At 32.8% G+C, this 14665-nt stretch overlaps 2 protein-coding genes across 5 annotated transcripts; both read left to right on the forward strand.

The window, feature by feature from the left end:
* Positions 1 to 211: 211 nt before the first annotated feature.
* On the forward strand, positions 212 to 8748 carry LOC105761734 (probable UDP-N-acetylglucosamine--peptide N-acetylglucosaminyltransferase SPINDLY). 4 transcript variants are annotated; one of them, XM_012579628.2, is made up of 18 exons: positions 212 to 531; positions 1000 to 1435; positions 1533 to 1694; positions 1837 to 2012; positions 2131 to 2206; positions 2984 to 3112; positions 3543 to 3662; positions 3748 to 3816; positions 3897 to 3978; positions 4348 to 4442; positions 4536 to 4597; positions 4979 to 5177; positions 5507 to 5701; positions 6394 to 6488; positions 6582 to 6717; positions 6807 to 7024; positions 7208 to 7335; positions 7909 to 8748. In XM_012579628.2, the coding sequence occupies exons 2-18, from the start codon at positions 1028 to 1030 to the stop codon at positions 8337 to 8339; spliced, it is 2781 nt and encodes a 926-aa protein (XP_012435082.1). In that variant the 5' UTR covers positions 212 to 531; positions 1000 to 1027; the 3' UTR covers positions 8340 to 8748. The 4 variants fall into 4 exon arrangements, with proteins under 4 accessions (XP_012435082.1, XP_052480208.1, XP_012435083.1 ...); XM_052624248.1 differs by having other exon boundaries at positions 1018 to 1435; XM_012579629.2 differs by having other exon boundaries at positions 1028 to 1435.
* A 3066-nt stretch (positions 8749 to 11814) lies between these two features.
* On the forward strand, positions 11815 to 13943 carry LOC105801661 (casparian strip membrane protein 1). Its single transcript, XM_012632873.2, has 3 exons — positions 11815 to 12154; positions 13287 to 13410; positions 13515 to 13943. Exons 1-3 carry the CDS (start codon positions 11892 to 11894, stop codon positions 13734 to 13736), a joined length of 609 nt encoding a protein of 202 aa, XP_012488327.1. The 5' UTR covers positions 11815 to 11891; the 3' UTR covers positions 13737 to 13943.
* Positions 13944 to 14665: the final 722 nt, after the last annotated feature.

Consider the following 14665-nt stretch of genomic DNA (forward strand, 5'->3'; position numbering starts at 1 on the left):
TGTAATTTGGAACAGCCATGGACGAGTGAGGGAAGAAAAGGAGGGTATTTATAGCCTTTTTTTTTTGTTATTTTCTTGGGGGCGATATTTAGGGCTACTTAATAAGGTGGGCTAGCCCATGGTCGACCGACCCGACCCGGCCTACCGACCGACCCATTACACCAATCCGGGTCTCGTTCTCTTTGGTACCCATCGAAACACCCCCTTTCAAACGCCTAAGGCCACTTTCCCACACTTCTCTTTCTGAGAAAAAAAAAAGAAAAGAAAAAGAGAGGGTGCCCCGCCATTAAAGCTCCCATTTTTATTTCCCCCTTTCTTTTATGAATACACCATGAAGAAACACCTTTTCTTAATCTAAAGCTTACCGTTTTTATTCCTTTTTTCCTTAAACTCGACTAACCCATTATTATTCATAAACTACACCCACATTTTTCTCTTATCCTACACCCTTCTTTCAGTTTTCTTTTGAGTAGTTTATGGCATTAGATATGCAGTTTTAGTTTGGAGTTGGCGAAGTTTGGTTGCTTCAAAGTAAGTGTTAAATTTTTGTTCTTGTTCTTTTGCTTGTTGGGTTTATGAAGTTTTGTTTTTTTAATTAGAAAGTGGTTTTTTGTTTGGTTAAATGTTTAGGATTTTAGGGGGGTTTGGATTTTTTTAGTTTTTTTTTGTTAGGGTTTTAATGTTTAATGGGATTTGATCAGTTTGCTAAAAGGGAATGGTTGCCTGGATTATTTTTTTTATTTATCTAGGGTTTCAATTTATGTTCTTGAAGTGATCAAAAAGCTGAAAAGTCATTTTTTTAATAATTTAATTGATATTCTTTAATGCAAAGAATTGTTTTTCTTTAATGGATATTTCCCTTCAAATTTCTTGTTATACATGTTTGATTTAATCAAATTCTTAGTAAGCATTAAAAGATTATACATACAATGCCAGTCGAGGTCTCACATTACTGGTTTTGAAGATTAATTTTTTCTGTTTTTGATTATATTTGTATAGAAAACTGAGAACATATAGTTCTATATAGATGGCCTGGACTGTAAAAGATGTAAATGAAAGAGACAAGGACCTGGTTGTAGAAAATGGTTTTGTAAAAGAACCAAAGTCCTCTCCTGGTTCAAGTGTTTCAACAGCTGATGTGATTCCATCACAAAAGGCATTAGAAGGGAAAGATTCTCTTTCTTATGCTAACATTCTTCGGTCCCGTAACAAATTTGCCGACGCTCTTGCTATATATAACGATGTCTTGGAGAAAGATAGTGGGTGCATTGAAGCTCACATTGGTAAAGGAATATGCCTGCAAATGCAGAACATGGGAGGGCCGGCTTTTGAGAGCTTTTCAGAAGCCATTAAGTTGGACCCTCAGAATGCTTGTGCTCTTACTCATTGTGGTATACTGTACAAAGATGAAGGTCGTTTGGTAGATGCAGCTGAGGTATGCTCCTGAGGATTTTAATCATTAATTTTGTTTGGCTCAATGATAAGTGTTCCGTTTGGTAGATGCATTGAAGTTCACTTGTTTATTTGTGCAGTCTTATCAAAAAGCTCTGAGTGCAGACCCTTCATACAAACCAGCTGCGGAATGCTTAGCCATTGTTTTAACTGATCTTGGAACTAGCTTAAAGCTAGCTGGCAATACACAGGAGGGAATCCAGAAGTATTATGAAGCTCTTAAAATAGATTCGCACTATGCTGTAAGCTATTCTCTCTCATCCTCCATGTTAAACTTTGTTGTAGCTTGGTCTTTCTAATTCCCATTTTCCCATATTGTGCTGTTATATGGTCTTCCTTTTTAGGTTGAACGAATATTTATATCCTCATACCTCATTTATACAGCCTGCATATTATAACCTCGGTGTTGTCTATTCTGAGATGATGCAATATGATACCGCCCTTAGTTGCTATGAGAAGGCTGCACTAGAGAGACCCATGTATGCTGAAGCATATTGCAACATGGGTGTCATTTATAAAAACCGTGGTGACTTGGAATCAGCCATTGCCTGTTATGAGAGGTTATATGCTTTAAGTTGCTTAATATGGTTGCCCGTTGGGCCTCAATTGTAGTTGGTGTATTTGAGTGGCACCTCTATCTCTACTGATGCTCTATTTGCTTAACTATTTTATTGCCAGATGTCTAGCTGTGTCTCCTAACTTTGAGATTGCGAAAAACAATATGGCAATTGCATTGACAGATTTGGGAACAAAGGTTCTTTCTATCCCTCGTTATTGTAGCATCATTTGTTTGCAAGATGCTTATTTTGTTGAAAATTGAATCGTGTTTGTATCCACATGTCCTATACTTGCATGGACATTTATAGAAAGAACTTAGCTTTTTGCATGGCCAGTGCATTTTATTGATGAAATTTACATAGAATTATTAATTTTTCTAACTTCATCATCATCTATGGTTTCAATTTGGACATTTGGTGGTTGCTGAAGATCAGTGTTTAACATGATAAGATTTAGTTACATAATATATAGTCTCAATATTCTACATTTTTGTAGTTCTCTTCAACATGTGTTATAGGTGTCTACCAGAAGCTTAGAACGTAAAACCTTGTTTTCAGCTTTATGACCATCAAGGCATCAAATACATGTAGATGTCCATCAAAGTACATGGAGCTTAGAATGAGGATGCTCCATTACATATTTGTAACAGAATAATCGAGTGACTCTACGTTAAAATATTTCAACAGAGCCCTTCTAGTGATTGTTATTTCCTTCTACAATCAACAAGCTCAAATACCTTAGTGTACTATTTGCTCGTGACACAATACAATTTGTGTTGACATGCATAATTTTTTGTGGAATCTTTTATCATATTACCTTCATTCTTTAACCAACACCAACACTTGTATTAGATCAACAAACTTTTTCGTGTATTGGTCAACTCTTATTTACTTGTTCGTGGAAGTCGCCTTGATTGTTCTTTGAAATAAGTTGTTCTGTCCCTGATCTTGCATTCAGTGATATGTCTGTTCAGGTTAAGTTGGAGGGAGACATTAACGAAGGTGTAGCATATTACAAGAAGGCTTTGTCTTATAATTGGCACTATGCTGATGCAATGTATAATCTTGGGGTTGCTTATGGTGAAATGCTGAAGTTTGATATGGTAAGTTATTATTTAGCTAAAAGCACCATGGAGGCCCCTGTACCAGGAATCATATTGCATTTTTCCCCCTCTACTAAAAAAGGGCAAATTAGGCCCTTTATGTTAGATCAAAGAGTAAACTGGTTCTTTTTGTTACGAATTCATATGGATGGAATTTTTAATAGAAGGACTAGATTTCTCTTTATCTAACTTACAGGGACTAATTTTCCCATTTTTTGTGTAAAAAGGGTAAAATGCAATCCGACTCCTAGTACAATGGCCTCCACGGTACTTTTACTATTATTTAAGATGTATTTGCTTAGAAGTTAATTTTCTTTGAGGAACTCAAATTCTGTTTGTATGGTAAAAGATTTTTTAAACATTCTTTATACGTAGGTTCTGCAATGATGCCATCATATCGCGATTTAACTATCAATTTTTGTTTGTGCAGGCAGTTGTTTACTATGAACTCGCTTTCCACTTCAACCCCCATTGTGCCGAAGCCTGTAACAACTTAGGAGTAATATACAAAGATAGAGACAACCTTGATAAAGCCGTAGAGTGTTATCAAGTAACATTTGATGCTCGTATAACATTTTGAGCTTTCTTTATTTCTTTCCATGGTCTTCATTGCTTATTATAATAGCTTCTTGCAGTTGGCTTTGTCAATCAAACCAAACTTCTCTCAGTCATTGAACAATCTTGGTGTTGTCTACACAGTTCAGGTTTGATGTTGATAATGAATATAACTATTGGATTCGAGTTTGTCTCGAACAATGATTGACTATGTGCTTGCTATTGACAGGGTAAAATGGATGCTGCTGCTAGCATGATCGAGAAAGCCATCATTGCCTGTCCCACATATGCCGAAGCATATAATAATTTAGGTATTTCCCTTTAATCTTTATGTTGTCTCCAAATCTATATTGTTGTGAGATAATTTGGCACCCCTTGGCCGTATGGGAAAATATCATTAGTAGTCCCTCTCAAGTCTAAATTAGTCATTTTAAGTCCTTTAATCATTTGGATAAATGCAATTTTTTTTTTTAATTTTGGCCCTTCCTAAAAATTAATTACATAATCTAAGCCCTTTCAAAATAAAATTTTTAGCTTCGGGCCCCTCAAAAATTTAAAATTTTATCTCGGCTCCCCCAAAGAAAATTTCTGGCTTTGTCCCTGCGTAATTTCTCTTCTTTTTTTTTTTCTCCCCATTGTATGTATATTTTTCGTTTATTCTTTATATCCTTTTTCTTCAGGGGTTCTTTACAGAGATGCTGGCAATATATCCATGGCTATTACAGCTTATGAGCAGTGCCTTAAGATAGATCCCGATTCTCGTAATGCAGGACAGGTACCATTTCATAAATCTTGTATCAGATTAAATGGTAATTGCTTTTTTTGTTTTTTGATCGATCTCTTTTGTTATTTCAAATTATTTTTGCAGAACCGACTGTTGGCAATGAACTACATAAGTGAAGGAGATGATAAACTTTTTGACGCTCACAGGTTTAATTGAATTCGTACCACCCTAACTTGCATTTAAGGTCGATTTTCTATTAGCATCATGTTAATATCTGGCAGTCATTACAAATAATTTGTGGCATTTGTCTGAGCATCTAAGAATGATCAGAGGGATTTGCATCACCCAAATTTCCTTTTTATAATTTTGTCCTGACGAGTAAAACTTGTCTTGAAAGGCTTAAGTTGATATAGAATTTTGGAAAAGAAATGGATGATTAAAATGGTAGCTATTTCGAGAATTTGATCTTAAGTGTTGTGATGATATCTCCAATACCCTGAGATGTATGCACTAAACAGATTCCGAAACAAAAGAAATGGATAATCCTGTTTTGATTCTATGGTATAATTTGGATTTTTTTTAAACAGGGACTGGGGAAGGCGATTTATGAGGTTATATTCGCAATACAATTCATGGGACAATCCAAAAGATCCGGAACGACCTCTAGTGATTGGATATATTTCTCCCGATTATTTCACTCATTCCGTGTCTTATTTCATCGAAGCCCCTCTTATTTATCATGACTATCGGAACTACCATGTGGTTGTTTATTCTGCGGTAGTGAAGGTACTAAATCTACAGCATCAAGGATACTGTAGGATCAAGACTGTTTCATTAAATTTACTCCTATCTTGTCAACTATTGATAGTAATCACCTTGATTAAACCCGATGCGGGTTCATCTGTTGGAAGCCTTTCATTGAAATTATTTTCTCAACAGAGTTTGTGATTATCTTCAAATAATCGTGATTCTCTATTTGTTCTTTAATTATCACTAGGTGGTCCTCATTGATAATTATCGTGCCAAATATTAGGAGCTATGATTCGATGTTCTATTGCTATTATAAAACAACCTATTACCTTTCTTTCTGAACTCACATTCTTATGATTTTGCAGGCAGATGCAAAAACTATTAGATTTAGAGAAAAAGTCTTGAAAAGGGGTGGGGTATGGAGAGATATATACGGTATCGATGAAAAGAAGGTTGCAAGCATGGTTAGAGATGATAAAATTGACATCTTGGTAGAGCTTACTGGTCATACAGCCAACAACAAATTGGGAACAATGGCATGTCGACCTGCACCCATCCAGGTATGCTTAGGGTACCATATTTTCGGGTTTTAACTGTTTCTTCCTTTACGTTCTTCTGTCATCAATGGCACAAAAAGAATTTTCGTGTATAGAAGAACTCTTTTAGAATGGAACTTGAGTTGATTTTCAGATGTCTGGTTTTGGTGATTTTGCTTTGGTTAAATTCTGCTATTAGTCTCTGTACTTTGTAAAAGTTGTGGATGTAATCTTGTACTTTCCAAAATTTAAAATTTTATTCCTCATCATGATAACTGCCAAATTCATTAAGTTATGTTATTTCCAGAATCTAATGTGCAAACTTGTTATCATATACGTAATGCCATGTTAGCTTATTATTTTCACATATTAAAAATTCAGTTAATAGATTAACGATTGTAATTTGTGTTAAGACTAAAATTTCAAAATAAAAAAGCATAGGGACTTAAAATGACACAATTGGAGAATATGGACCATATTTACAACTGTACACATGGTAGAGGACTAGTAATTGAATTTAACCTAACAGATTTAATTTCTACTGTTTGGGTTAGGACTAAAATTTCAAAATTCAGAAAGTAAAGGGGCCAAAATTGATTAAATTAAAGTACAGGGACTAATAGAAGAATTTAATCTTTTGCTTTTATGGTAAGCTTCATTTGATAGACTAGGAAATTTCGAGTTGTCTTTGATTTCTTGAATGTCTTTTACTGTAGGTAACTTGGATTGGCTATCCCAATACTACCGGTTTGCCTACCATTGATTACCGAATCACTGATTCTTTCGCAGATCCTCCCGATACAAAGCAGAAGTAGGTCTTGATTTTACTTTAGCCATTTCCGTTTTCAATTAGATGAGATATGATAAATGATTCTATACGGTCGATAATCATACCTAATGGCAGGCATGTTGAAGAGTTGGTTCGATTACCGGAATGCTTCCTTTGTTATACCCCTTCACCTGAGGCTGGACCTGTATCACCAACTCCTGCTCTTGCCAATGGTTTTATTACATTTGGCAGCTTTAATAATCTGGCAAAGGTACTGTTTGGTAACCATGACCAAAAGTTAAACCTTGTGTTTTTACTAATGGCGTTGGTAGTAAACCTATTATTGGGACCTTTTATCAGATAACACCCAAGGTATTGCAAGTTTGGGCAAGGATATTATGTGCTGTTCCAAATTCCCGTCTCGTGGTAAAATGCAAGCCATTTTGTTGTGACAGTGTTCGGCAGAAATTTCTATCAACATTAGAGCAGCTCGGTTTAGAATCGCTTCGTGTCGATCTTCTCCCTCTAATTCTTCTTAACCACGACCATATGCAAGCTTATTCTCTTATGGATATTAGGTAAACTTTTATCATGTTCTTCATGTTGCAGATTCTTATGTTGCTTGGATTTTAATGCTTATTTTATTGTAAAAGTTCCAAGTTTTGATATTTGAATGCACTCTAGATGTTTGACCCATTGGCTTTTATGAGTCAAGTTTACTTGTAAAAGTTCTAATGCTTGTTGCATATCTCTATGTATAGTTTGGACACATTTCCGTATGCCGGAACAACGACAACATGTGAATCTCTATACATGGGAGTACCATGCGTTACCATGGCTGGTTCAGTACATGCTCACAATGTCGGTGTCAGTCTTCTCAGCAAAGTTGGTAAGGAACTTCATATTTACTTGTTAATCTATTATTCATGTCGTTTTTTTCGTTGGCTTCTCTTAATCCCCTTTGGTCTTTGCATTTTTTTCTACTGGTTTTTCACTTTGATGTTTAAACATTTTGGGTAGGACGCATCTCTTAATGTTTGTGAGGATGATTTTATGTTTGTTTTATCATGGAGGTCCTGTACTAGGAGTCAGATTGTATTTTTCTCTCTATTCAAAAAATGAGTAAAATAGTCTTTATATGTTAGATCAAAAAGCAAGATGGTATTTTCTGTTAAAAATTTCATCCATTTTTACTGTTAAAAACTGGCGTAACTGACAGATAATCAAATACATGTGTATCTGAGGCTGACTTACAAAGATAAGTTTTTAACAGCGAAAAGGATGAAATTTTTAATAGAAAAGATGAATTTGCTATTTGATCTAAATGACTACTTTGCCCATTTTTTGAGTAGTGGGAACAAAATGCAATCCGATTCCTAGTACGGAGTTTCCATGGAACTTTTACCATGATTTTTCATACCATCGGCTAACTTATTTAGCATTCCGGGTACTTACAATGTAGGGTTACAACATCTAATAGCTCGAAATGAAGACGAATACGTCCAGTTAGCACTAAAACTAGCTTCGGACATCACTGCTCTCCAGAACCTAAGAACGAGTCTTCGAGACCTTATGTCTAAATCACCTGTCTGTGACGGACAAAACTTTATCAGCGGTTTAGAGGCAACATATCGGAACATATGGCGAAGGTACTGCAAGGATGATGTCCCATCTTTACGGTACATGGAAACACTACAAAAACAAGATATACCAGACGAGTTAACTACTAAAACCTCTGACCCGGAAAAGATCAGTGTCTCAGGCGACACTTTCCCGAGTACAGTCAAGTGTAATGGATTTAATCAAGTCCCATTGCCAATTTCGAATAACACTACTTCAGAAGAGAACGGTGATGAATCAAACCAAACTACAAATTCAAGCAAGCCGAGCTGATACCAAAATTTCCGGTACTTATATGGCACTTTTCGGTGGTATGCTAAACCCTGAAACAAATTCGTTACCTTCGTGGGGGACAAACTAGTATTCGTATTATTTTCTGGGAGAAAGTAATGCCGGTGTAAGCTAGGTAAAACTATGATTTTATGGTGGTCTCGTTTCAGAAGAATAGCAGATTGGGAAAAAAGATGATGCTATGAGCTACTACCGATATCGAAATCGATTAGAAATTTAGCCTTGGATTGTATATTACGAGGATGGTCATTGTTTTTTGGTTTAGCATCATTGCATGGCGTTTGATTTTTACTGGTTTTTTGATATTTTGTAGTTTTTCATGTATTAATGTCCATCCTTTGAACTCAAAATTTTAATGAATCAAAAACAATCAAATTTGATTTGTCATGTTTCTTGAGGAGTTCATTTTTTTTTTGTTGATTATCGTTAGGGGAAATGATAAATGTTGTTGAGTTCGGTGGTTGAATCGGCCAGGTCATAATTTTTGTCTGGTTGTAGACTAGCTTATGTCCTGGGTTACCCGGTTTGATTGGAAGGAAAAGTGAGAGGGTTTGGATAAAAATATATGCTCGAAAAACGGGCTTGGGTAAAAAATATGGTCTGTTTAGAAAATAGGTTGGGCCTTACGTAAGCTTTTTTTAGCTCAAACTAGCCTAGCCTGAATTTGTTTTTAATTTGTTAGGAATATTTATTTTAATATTTTTATTCTTTTTAATGGATTATATTTTAAAAATAATATAAATATTAATACGGGTTAGGCTGGGTCTGAGTTTTAGCATTTTTATTCGGGTCGAGTTTGGATAAAATTTTAAGCTCATTTTTGGGTTGAGCATAGCAAATGCGCTTAAAATTTTGATTGGATATGGCCTGAACTTGGTTTGGCCTGACTCATGAGCGTCTCTATCCAGTTGTTCCGTTTAGTTCAAATTAAATAAATAGCTAAAAATTAAAAAAAATTGATTCAATTGATATGCTTGTATTGATTTGCGGGTCAAATTTTTTTTTTTTACACTTTGTTCCAGATTAGTGTACATGTTGATTCTTAGTTTGATTGGTTTATTTGGTTTCATTTTGAAAATATTGGAGATGATTGTTCAATTTGGAATAAAGTATCGTGGTTATTATAATCAGGGATGACGATAGCTCGTGAGCTTGATAAAGTTTTTCATTTTAATATATTTTTATATTATAAAATTATATTTTCACCTTCATTGTATAGATATAGTTCGAGTATAAAAATTGGTATACTAACTTAACCAAGCTTGAACTTAAGTAACTTGAAAATTGATGTTGGTTAAGTTTGAGTCGAGCTCAAGTTCAATTTTATTACTATTCAATTCAACTCAATTTGATTAAACCCTTAATTAAAATGTTCATAAAGATTTTTTTACTGAAAACATTCTTTCAACTCATTAAGTTGAAATGAAATTTTTTGTTGGAAACGTATGTTCTTAATAAAAATCAATGTCAACATTTTAACAATAATTAAATTAAGGATTAAATTATACCAAATCAAATATAAGGACTAAATCCCAAATTAAAATATAATAAAGAGACTAAAGTTAGAATTTGACCATTATATGATGACAAAATACCGTACTAAAGTGTAAAGGATGATGATAATTTAATGGAAGGTTTTAGGCAATGATCCATTTTGAGTGTATTGTTGGATTTTGGGGGTAAGTTGGGTTTTAGTTGACTCTTTATTATTTTTAATTACGTATTTTAATAAAATACATTTATTTTGGTGTGTGTTGGTATTTTCTCACACTCTTTATTTTATTATTATTTGACTTTATAACTATAAAATCCCAATATTTTATGTCATATTTAAGTCAAAAAAGCTATAGTTGTAAGTGACCAAAATTCAATTTATGTAACACAATCATAAAAAAAATTTTGATTTCAAATTCTTTGCTCTCATTTTTCTTATAAAAAAAACATATATATGAAATTTATATTATTAGATTTGATAATTTGGATAGGGTAGAGATAAATAATTATTATTTTTATATAACTTCGAGAAAAGAAAAGCAAAAAAACATTATGTAGTCTATTGGGTCTTAACTTGATTGGTATTGGCATTGTTGTCATTGTAGGAGGATGTGGGTTCGAGTACACTGAAGCACATTATTCTCCCATTTAAGAATTGAGGAGAGATTGTGAGTAACGTATAAATTAACATACATAATGCGTATAGAATTTTGAATAATTTTAAGAATTTTTAACTATTTATTTATCATAAAAAATCAACCGTTACATATGCTAATAAAAATAATATTCTCGATCGATTATCATATCGATCTGAAATTTTATATCAATAACAAATATAATTATATTGATAAATTTAACCATCAAATTATTAACATTTACCAGTAAAAATAATTTTGTAAGTGTATATATAAAACTAAATTAGTTTTCTTGAATATTATATATTTAAAATAATATTAATTTCTAGGGTTAATATATTATTTGATACTTGAGTCTGATTTTAATGTTCAATTTGGTATCTATATTTTTTTCTCAATTTTGAGTTTTGATTTTTTTCTCAATTAAGTATCTATATTTTTGGGATAATATAATTTTTGGTCCCTATACTCTTTTTTTTGTCCACTTTGATACTTGAACTTGGTAACTAGATCCATTTTGGTTCTTAAAATTGGTTCCATCAAAACTTAATGATGTGACCAATGTTACGGAATATGATCGAATTAGTTGATCGGATCGACTGGATTGAGAAACAGTATAATGACCTGAACAAAAGGATTGAATTGAATCTGCTTGAAATTGGTAGTTGAATAGGTTGAATCATATTAATAATTTTTTTAAATATTTGTATGAGTTTTTAATTATTATTGGTCTAACGATTGAACTGATTGAATCAGGAACTGATGATCTGACTAGTTTAACCACCTTTCCATTTGTTAAAACATTGGATGTGAAACTCTGGGATTGTACCACATCGATACTTGAAAATTTATATATATTTTAAATTCTTAAGTGATGATGTGGTGTAATATTAAAGTGCGTATTATATTTTTCAAGTTTAGGTACCAAAATAGACTTAGTTGTCAACTTCAAGGAGTAAAATCGATAAAAAAAATACATATACCAAAATTGGCCTAATTGCCAAACTGAATATCCATTTTTTTACTACTACACATATGTCAGGCCACGTGATGTCATTTAGTCTATGTACCAAACTGAATATTTAAGCTAAACTCAAATGCCAAATTGAGAAAAAGCTTAGATATCAAATTGAGAAAAAAACTCAGATACCAAATTGAACATTAAAACTAAACCCAGTACCAAATCACATATTAATCCTGATCTCTAATAATATTTGAAGAAAGTAGTCAACAAATTCCTAACCAACTATTCTTTCTCTTTTTCTCAAAACCCTCTATATAAACTTTCAATCATCCATTAATTATCACAAACAAAGCTTCAACTTCTCTTCTTTAGCTCTACGTATCAAAGAAAATTTTCTCTCCTTTTTTTTTTTTTTCTCTCCAACCAAACAAGAAAAAGAAAATGATGAAGAGCGATGATAATGCAAGCATTGATGTGGAGTCCAGTGCTGAATCGAAAGGCAAAGCACCTTTGATCGGTAATGGGAAAGAGAAACCGAATAAGTTGAAGAAAATAATGGGCGTTGTGGATTTTGTTCTGAGATTAGCCGCCATAATTGCAGCTCTGGCCGCCGCAGCCACCATGGGTACCAGCGATGAAACCGCAACTTTCTTCACTCAGGTCTTCCGGATTGAAGCTAGCTATGATGATGTTCCCACTTTCACGTACGTCATTATATATACACAAATACATATATATATATATATATACACGCATATTCTAACTAGATCATGCACTTAAATTAGTCGTTATTTTGAGATCTCGATCGGTTGATTCCGTTAATGTTGATATTTTCTTCGAAAGGATTCCAACAAGTAACTATTTTAACTATCTAAATATAAAGTGATCAAAACTCAAAATGTAAAGACATAAATTTATGAATTAAAATTGAAATATAAATTTTGAGAAGTAAAATATAATTTTATAATGAATTAATTTATGATTTTATTATTTTTGAAAAAATTAAATATATATATTTTTATTTTTAGGAGGTTAAAATGAAATTTTATCGAAATTAATTTATATTTTTCATATTTTATAAAGGATTTGAATTACAATTTTTCTATTTGAGAGGACCAAAGCCCTTCTTTGATTTGTTTTTGCCGAAATAATTTAAACTTTTCTGATTTCACCTAGAAAAAAATTTACTCCTTGAACACGAATGACCGAACACGAAAAACCACCACCCTTAAATCTTCATAACCCAAACCTAAAACAATCCAAATTCAGAATCATCTAAACTCAAAAACCAATACTCAAACTTGAATGACATGACCTAAAAATCAAGTTTTTCAGAATTAGATTAGTGGTCGAGCTAATCAAACCACCAGTGATCATTAGTTCAACCGTTTCGAGTAAAAATCATAAAAAATAGAAATATATATATAAATAGAAACTAATTTTTTAGTCAAATTCAATTGATCTGTACTCATTTACGGCTCGACCGACCTAACATTTTGTTCCAAATCAATACCTCAACTAATTACCAATTCAACTAAAAGTTGAGTTTTAAAAACTATGCCAAAAACAATCTTAAAATCCTAATTCCCCAAACTTAAATTTGTCAAACCCAAAATAACCACCAAACTTTAAATTGACGAAAATAAAATAAAACTTAAATTAACTTAATCCAATTTTACCTATTCCTCAAAACACTTGGTAATATTTCACCTGTAGAGTTTTTTAACTCAACTGATCATGGACGGAATAATTTCTCTATATTATGATTATTTTACTGTCTCAAACATACATACATACATACTTACTTACTTATATGTATATTAAATTTGTTTGCAGGTTCTTGGTCATAGCAATGTCAATAGTTGCCGGCTACCTCGTCCTTTCCCTTATGTTCTCTGTCATCACCATCATCCGCCCTAACTTCGCCATAGCCAGAATCCTCTTATTCATTTTCGACATCGTAAGCATTCTAACACGAAAAAAAAGCATTATATAAATACGATACGAATATACGAACATATTAAAAATACATATTAATTAACATTCTTTTTGTATAAATGACAGGTGGTGTTGGCACTAGCCACGGCGTCTGCTGCGGCAGCGGCTGCCATAGTTTACTTGGCTCACAATGGCAACCGTAACACAAACTGGCAAGCCATTTGCCAACAATTTGGACATTTTTGCCAAAAAGTGAGCGGAGCTGTGGTGACATCTTTTGTTGCTGTTGTGCTCCTCATGTTGTTGGTTTTATTGTCTGGTTTTAATTTTATTTTAAAAAAGAAGTGAAAAAAAAAATATTTCTCAAAAGATCAGAGAAATAAAAAGAAAAATGAGATATAGATATTGTTAATTATTTCCTACAATTTTCATAAGTGTGTTGTCTTAATTTATGGTGTCTTTTTATTTTTATTTTTTGTGTTAAGTTTATTCATAGTAATTGTTAAAATTATCATTGACATTGTGATTATGTTGTACTTGAGGAAATTGCAATTAATGAGAACAAAATGTTTAAAGGTGTTATGATGATTAGTAAATGTGTCTTTTAAAGGATTGATTTTGGTTTTAATGTTTTTGATATGGTGAAATTTGAAATTTAATCTTGTAATTTGAAGTTTGGTGTCAACTAAGATTTCATTTCAACAAAAAAATTTTGTCATTGTATCTAAGAGCGGGTTGGCGGGCCCCGGCCCCTTAAAATAATTTTTTTTATTTAGGTATTTTAATTAAAATTTTAAATTAGTGAAGATAAAATTATACTTTGACCTTCTTAAAAATATAAAAATTTGATTTAATCATTTAAAAAATATAAAGATATAGGCTATTAAAATAGTAAAATTGTATTTTTGCTATCGTAAAAATTAAAATTTAATTTTGACCCCCTAAAAAAATTTCTGGTTTCACCCCTGATTGTACCACATGTTCGATTGACATTGTAAACTGTAACACCCCTAACCTATATCTGTCGCTAGAATAGGGTTACAGAGCATTACCAGAGTTACAGATCAAATACAGTTATTTTATATCATTTAACATCCATATCAGAAATCAATCATGTTCAATCATTTTGTCCCTTACATGAGCCCTCGAGGCCCAAAATATGCATTGAAAACAAGTCAGGACTAACCGGGTACTCAGAGAATTTTTCGCAAAATATCAAAATTTTTCCTAAGTGCAGGAGCACACACCCGTGTGGGCCAGGCCATGAGGATAATTTT

This window comes from Gossypium raimondii, chromosome 11, assembly GCF_025698545.1.
Source record: "Gossypium raimondii isolate GPD5lz chromosome 11, ASM2569854v1, whole genome shotgun sequence".
Classification (NCBI taxonomy): domain Eukaryota; kingdom Viridiplantae; phylum Streptophyta; class Magnoliopsida; order Malvales; family Malvaceae; genus Gossypium; species Gossypium raimondii.

What these genes read in the sequence shown, in the direction of transcription:
- LOC105761734 (XM_012579628.2), top strand. Translation starts at nt 1,028, where the DNA reads ATGGCCTGGACTGTAAAAGATGTAAATGAAAGAGACAAGGACCTGGTT. An exon ending in GTTTGGTAGATGCAGCTGAG is followed by an intron (nt 1,436 to 1,532) that starts GTATGCTCCTGA and finishes TTATTTGTGCAG; the next exon opens with TCTTATCAAAAAGCTCTGAG. An exon ending in GTGTTGTCTACACAGTTCAG is followed by an intron (nt 3,817 to 3,896) that starts GTTTGATGTTGA and finishes TGCTATTGACAG; the next exon opens with GGTAAAATGGATGCTGCTGC.
- LOC105801661 (XM_012632873.2), top strand. Translation starts at nt 11,892, where the DNA reads ATGATGAAGAGCGATGATAATGCAAGCATTGATGTGGAGTCCAGTGCT. An exon ending in GATGATGTTCCCACTTTCAC is followed by an intron (nt 12,155 to 13,286) that starts GTACGTCATTAT and finishes ATTTGTTTGCAG; the next exon opens with GTTCTTGGTCATAGCAATGT. An exon ending in TCTTATTCATTTTCGACATC is followed by an intron (nt 13,411 to 13,514) that starts GTAAGCATTCTA and finishes TATAAATGACAG; the next exon opens with GTGGTGTTGGCACTAGCCAC.